The 6,956-nt window shown below is 46.1% G+C and overlaps 1 protein-coding gene across 1 annotated transcript; it reads right to left on the minus strand.

The window, feature by feature from the left end:
* Positions 1-5,067: 5,067 nt before the first annotated feature.
* CHST11 (carbohydrate (chondroitin 4) sulfotransferase 11) lies at positions 5,068-6,514 on the minus strand (the record flags this gene model as incomplete). The annotated part of the gene is made up of 1 exon (XM_009580385.1): positions 5,068-6,514. A coding segment is annotated over one exon (849 nt), but the record flags the coding sequence as incomplete, so codon positions are not given.
* Between the last annotated feature and the right edge of the window lie 442 nt (positions 6,515-6,956).

Below are 6,956 nucleotides of genomic sequence, written 5' to 3' on the forward strand. Positions count from 1 at the left end.
TGCCTGCCGGGTTAAACCACAACAAATGGCTTGCTTAGACCCATGTACTGCCAGAAGACGATTGCATCACTTTGAAGCATGTGTAATTCTTGCCCAGCCAAGCTGCCGAGGGAGGCAGAGCCATCAGCACAGTGGCTGAAGCCAGGCTAATCAGTCACTTAGATCAAGTCCTTCTCAAGACCTTCTTAATTAGCTCCCTCTCTGATTGAGATTGTAGAGGAAACAAATCACTGATGTTTTGAAATGTGATGGTTGTTGTCTTAATACTGCACAGTCAGGCTGTGGTTTCAGGAAGCTGTGCTGCAGTTCTGTCTATTAATGAGGGAGTGCAGGGTGGTGAGGCATTTGAGGTGGAAACGAGCTTAGGCTCTAAAGATAGCCAGTGCCCCACCATGTGCTATGACACCTTCTCAGCAGATTTCCTATTTTCTGTTTGTCTCTGCTCTCGTTGTTAATAATGTTTGCCTCGTGAGGAATGTGGCTGGCAGATTAAATGGACTGTTTGCCACTGGCAGTGCTGCACCCAGAATATGACATCCACTTTTGGGCCCCTCCCCAATTCAAGAAGGATGTTGAGATGCTGGAGAGGACACAGTGACAGGCTACCAAGATGTTCAGTGACCCAAAGCATATAACCGAAAAGGACACTTTGGGGGATCTGGCCTTATTTAGTCTGGTGACAACAGGGGTAACTGGGAATCTAAGAGCAGTCTACAACTACTTGAAGGGGACTTACAAAGAAAGTGAATCCTAACTCTCCCTCCAGTAGTGACAAATGATGGACACGTTGAAGGCCAGGAGTCTTACAGAGGCCACTAGGAAAAAACATCTCTGCTGGGAGGGTAGTACGCACTGGGACAGGTCACCCAGAGAGGCTCTGAGCCCTCCATCCCCAGAGGTATTGAAGCCTTAGCTAGCCAAAACCACGGCCAACGTAGTCTTTGTGACCTTCAGCAGCAGGGTGGCCCAGCTGACCTCCAGGGCCCCTTCCAACAACATGGTCGTGACGGTGAGCAGTTATTTTCTAAACGTATGCACTTCCTAAGTGTAATTTATAGTGCTGATTTCCTCACCCAAGTTTGTCTTCAAAGGCCAGCTTCCTGGCCCCAGTGAAAACCATGGATGAGACCACGCAGGTTTGGGGACTGCTGGAAGTGTTTAACTCAAAGCCATTGTTAGCGAATTCACATGAAGGTGGGCAAGCCCGTGGCTCATCAGAGAGCTGGAGTTTATGTCATTTGACTGACTCTAAAACACCTTTGCATGAGGTGGGACGATGTTCCTGAGCATGCGACAGGTCTTAAATTGACAGCCCTCATCCTTGCTGGCTGGGAACTTGGGAAGGAAGGGAGCAAGAGGGATGTTGTCAGATGAATTTATCTTTCCTGCTCCGTAGCAGTGGATAATTTTGAGTCTTCTGCTTGTCCTGCCACAATAACCCTTGTGAGAAAGCAAAGCTATGCAGACAAAAATCCCACCCTCAGCCCTTAAAGCATGAGCCAGAAATAACGCACACAGAGAGGAATTTTCTTTCTTCAATTTAATTGAAGTTACTTAGAAAAATAATCAGGCTTGAATGGCTTTTTTAAGGAAAGATTCATGAGCAGTTCACACTTGTGTTGGCAATGTATAATTTAGCTTTTTTCTTTATTAACAGTATATTTAGGTATGAGGAGATACTTTTCTACAACAAGCCTTCTACTGCATACAAATAGGTTAAAAAAAAATCCAACCCCACATCGATGTTAAATTATTCGTACACATTGTATTGTGCATGCATGTAAGAAAATAACACTCTCTGTAACAAGAGTAATAGTAAGGACAGTCCCTTTTTGTACCTGAAAAGTGCAGCAGACTACAGTGAAACCCTAAAACATCTGGGGTCAACTTACTTCTAAAAGCACTTCTGCTTGTGGATAATTTATTTCACTTGCCTTACGCAGCGCATGGTTCAGGCAGGTTGCACGTTTCTGTGATAATAGACACGGTTTGTGAAGAGGCTGAAGCATGGACCAAGTCAGGTTTGGGGGGACCTCCCACCGCCCAGGAGTCACCACTGTGTTCAGATGGGCCAAATCCAGCCTGGGCTCCAGGTTAGGGTGCTTGGGGCCACCGGGGGGGGAACGAGCCCCCAGCTGTGGGTATCACGCCGGCTAAGGAGCCGCGGGCGCTGCTGGGCTCAGCGCTGGCCGGGCCAAATGACGGAGATGGGAATCACCGTTCCTCAAGCCCAGCGGCTTTGAGGGGGCTGGGAGCAGAGGTGGGGAGCGGGACCTTCCCCGCTGGCTCCTCTCTGCGCTCACCGCTGCTCAGCTAATACGCACCCTCCTAAAACAGCAGCTCCCCGGGTGGCCCTCGCGGGAACATCTGTACTTTGAATTTTGCTGTGGCTGCAGTTTTGCCTGTTTGTCTCCCGGGAGCGGCTGCGCCCGCAGCGAACATGAAGCTGGGAGGGAGGCAGGGCTCGGGAGCAGACCAGCCCCTCCGTTCCTCTGGCTGGGAAACCCAGTGAAGAGATGGGCTAAAACCAGCCCGGTTCCCCGGCTGCCCCCGCACTGCAGGTGCTGGCTGCCAGCTCGCTGGGATGAGGAGGAACGACCCGGAACATCCTCCTGTGTGGGGGCAGCGGAAAGAGGCGTTTTTGGGCTCGGTCAAAACACCACACCCAGGAGACCAAAAAAAAAAAGGCTATTCCTTAACATTTGTGGTTCTCCTCTGTCTTGGGGAGGGCTTCGTGCTCAACGTGCAGGACACGATCATACCCAGCATGTCAGCTGTTCATTTTAAACACAGACCTATAGCCCTTTCACAGCACCCCAAAACAGACATAACACCCCCTAAATGGACAGTTTGTAGCAGTTTGGGATCAAGGTTTTTAAAAAGCAAGTGACTTAAGACCACATAAAAGCCATCTCAGCGCTGAGCATCCACCCGTAGGGCAGCCCTCTGTGGGGAGGCAGAATTTGGGTAATCAAACCCAAAGCTGCTGCTAAAAATCCCGGCTCGAGCAGCACTCACCGCTCAGACTTCCTGAACGTGTTTTTCTTCTAAAGCTTTTCTTTTTTCTTTTTTTCTCTTTTCTTTTCTTTTTTCAGTGATACAGCTGTCAAAGAGGGTTTTTGTGTCTCCAGAGCAGTGAAACTAAAGACAGTATTTCAGAACAGACAAAAACGTGGTGATGACAGAGAAAAGTACAAAAAGAAAGGGGGAAGCACATCCCATTTTTTAAATATTTACTTTCTGAAGCAACTTTTTTCTTAAATGAAAAAATTCACATCACAATCTGTTGGAGGGATTAACAGCTAACTGAAGAGAAAATTGGACCAAAACATGAGCACTGTTGGATACAAGACCAAACAAACACACAAATAGCTTGCAGGAAACATGGGAGGGGGAGAGGGGAAATCTACCCTCAGACAGGTTCATTTTTTTTTAACAAACATATAACCATTGAACTACGAACAAAAGAAAGCCAGGGCACACTGTGATAGGCACTTGCAACAGCTCTGCATACTCTAAATGAGACAAAACTGCTTTCAAGTAAAACACACCAGCCAGCGATCAGCAGCCACTCAGGAATTCTGAGCTGTCAGGCGCAGACGGCCGGCTCTTCGCTAGCCGCTGGGTCAGCGCTCCGGGTTGTCAATAGGACCTGGGTTATGAAAACTGCGGCTGTTCCAGAAATGGATGAGAGATTTATTTGTAGGGTATGATAAAAAAAATAATGACCTGAATCCTGGCTAAGAACAAATCCAATTTTGAAAGGACTTCAGCTGCTGTTTGTTATCTTAATTTGTTCTTCGCTGAGATTTATTCAGCGACTTATTTTTATAAAATAAGACAGAACTTATTTTTCTTCTTTAACCACATACATGTCCTGGAGACTAATGTAATTCAGAGGGTATTATCGGCTACTGTACAAGACGACATTTTCAGGATCTGGCTCTGATACTGTTAAAACAGCTCTGCCTTCAGCTGAGTTTATTTAATTCTTCACTAATTTTTTGAAGAGTTGGGTTTGCTCGTAAGATTGACAGGCAGGCAAGTCAAAACCCCATTTTAACAATCGTTCAACTTTAAACCAGATTTTAGGTTCCCGCGAGTGCCTCCACTTAAGCCTCTGCCTCCTCCTGCCCATCAGCGGGCTGCCGGCGCTGCCGCCCCGGGACGGGACAGCTGGAAGTGGCCACACAGCATTCCCCGGGCAGGCGCCTGCCGCCCGCTTGGCCGAACGCCTCACCTGCACCAAATTGCAGCAACATTTGGAGAAGCCTCTACTTCTGCCCACTGAGCTTGCCAATAGATCCACACCGAAATCTCATTTTTCATTATTTATTTGCCGCGAAGAGATTACTACTTGCTTGCCCAAAACAATCACTCGGTGTGCTATGCCTGGTACAATCTGCCGTCCCAACAAGCTGTCATACACCAAACAACTGCTACTGAGATGATCACCTTAAATAAAAAAGCCATGGTCTCACACTAGAGCTGACTTAGATGAAATACTAACCCACTAGAAATTAGAAACATCCCTGTCAATGGTACTTAGGCATCAACCAAAAAAAGACGACTTCCCCTTCCCCCTAGGAAAAGCATGTAGGAAGATGAGAGACCTTTTTTATTGCCTCGCATGCTTAGAGATCAACACCAAGATGACTTTCTAACTTTTCAAATTACATGCCAACATCCTTTATAGCAACATACCATGACCGGTGGTTTTTCCGCCCATTTTGGTTGCCCATCTTAAGATCAATCAGGGAGGCATGACCTGCAGAGGATGGAGCTCCCCGCACCCCCATCCTGGATATGAATTAAGTCAAGGCCAATTGCTCTGGGCATTCAAGAATCTCTACAGTCGCTTTCAAAATGCTGATTTTTTTCTGATGGACCATCCGCAAATCCACATTCATTTGGGCTGGCAGGCTTTAAATTAAGAGACAATGGGACTGGTCATATTCTTGATAAAATCATTAAGTCCAGACTTATAAAAAGTTCATGGTTTCTCTTCCCAAGGAATACATTCACATTTCCTTCAGTCATGGGTTTTAGATATCATGACTCTTATCAAAATATGTTTTACTTTTCCCTTTCAGGGCTAGAAAGATAGATTTTTTTTTTAGGACGCTTAAGTGCACTATCACTTTCTGAAGAAATTATTTCCACCACTCTTCTCAAAGCGTGTGGTATCAAGAACCATTCCCGTATTTACCTGCATCTACGGCTAATGGAAGAATATTATTACCCAGAGACAAGCTCAACTAAGGAAAGCACAAAACCAGACTCCTTTTGTCCAAATGTTATCTTATCTCTGCTGCTGAAGTGACACCTACCAAGAGACCATGTTTTAAATAAGTATAAATAACATTAATTAGAATTGGAGGAATGCAAGATCAATGAAATTCACCAGAACACAATTAACATTTTTTTAAACAGTGTAGCAGTATTATTCATTTCTACAGCTAGATCGTCACAATCCTGTTACCCTGCAAAGAGAGCTGTCCTTTCTTACAGTTGATTTAAATAATTTTGACTGTGCTGCTCGCAGCATCATTCAAAAAAAGAAAATATTAATTTACAAAATAACCCATTCTCCATATTTATTATGACAAATAAAAATCTTAAATAAAACAGGCTTTCTCTCCCCTCTCTCCCCCCGACCCATCCCTCATTCCAATTTCAGGTAGCTTGGCACTGAGTAATTGAACATTAAAAAATCAAGTTTGTAGACTTCATACAGCTGCGTTTGGTGCTCGGAGCTGATGTTCTGGAAGAACTCTGTGGTCATTTCGTCAGTAGTTCTCGTAGACTTTGCATAGGTGGGGAACTTCAGGTAGTTGCCTACTCCCGCCAGCTGGAGAATGTAATTCGAATCCTCTTCGAGCGTTTCGTATTTTCCTACGAGGTCGTAGTGGATGTGGCAAGGGTGGCAGAGGGAGTACACAGTCTGCCAGTGCTCATTGAAGGGCTCTTCTCTTTGGGTGTGCGGGTCGATGAGATACGCCACAAACTCTTCAAATTTCACGTCATCGCCTTTGCGCAGAGCTTCCTGGGTTGCGTTTTTCCTCTGGCGCCTCACGATTTTGGTGCCGTATCGCTTGTGGAAGGAAGTGTTGTACTTCTGGGTGAACTTGTTCCTGTAGGCCGACACCAGTCTCTCGAAAGGCTCGCGAACAAAGAGGAACTTCATGTAGTTTTTCAAGCGGTGGTTGATCTCTGGGATGCTGTACTGGTTGAGGGTCTTCAGGTTCGAAGACACATGGGCTTCGTTGGCTGGGATTTCCATCGGATCGCTGTACTTGCCTCTTCCTGTCAAAACCATCATGACTCTCTTCCAGTTTGTGCAGGCCACTTTGGGAACATAGCAATAGATCATTTCATGATCTTCATCCACGACCAGGTGTTTGAGATCGTTGGGTGTCAGCACACGGCGCTTCCTGCTAGATACACTGTTTGCTCGGCACGTGTCTGTCACTTGGTCTCGTCTAATCTGATGAAGAATTGCTGTGTTGGACAACTGCAAAGAAAGCACAGGCACCAGTAAGTCAAGCGGCTAGGAAACTCTTACTGCCTTTTTGCTTATTATACAAATTCATAGAAAAGTAGACCACTGCCTGTATAGAACAGTTCATTATGTTGCTGAGTAAAATTGTTCCTGGGCTTCAAGATAAACTCTTTTTGTCTCCAAACTTCTTGACACGTGCTGCTTAAATGCCGTTCACAAAGAAGTGTCCAGGGCTTTGCTCTGAAGCCAACATGAAGGAGCACAAGCGCTCACACAGCCTGGTGGCAGCCTCATCCTGAGATGCGGCCACTGCTTTTCTTAGTCCTGGAAAACATCTTCCCTCCACTCTGCAGTCCATCCCATGGCTACAGCAGTGCTGGACCCTGCCTGACCTTTTGTTGTTGAGGTGGGGTAGGAAGATACCTGTTGCGATTTAACCCGGCAGGCAGCCAAA

This window comes from Fulmarus glacialis, unplaced genomic scaffold (genome assembly GCF_000690835.1).
Source record: "Fulmarus glacialis isolate BGI_N327 unplaced genomic scaffold, ASM69083v1 Scaffold40116, whole genome shotgun sequence".
Taxonomy (NCBI): Eukaryota; Metazoa; Chordata; class Aves; order Procellariiformes; family Procellariidae; genus Fulmarus; species Fulmarus glacialis.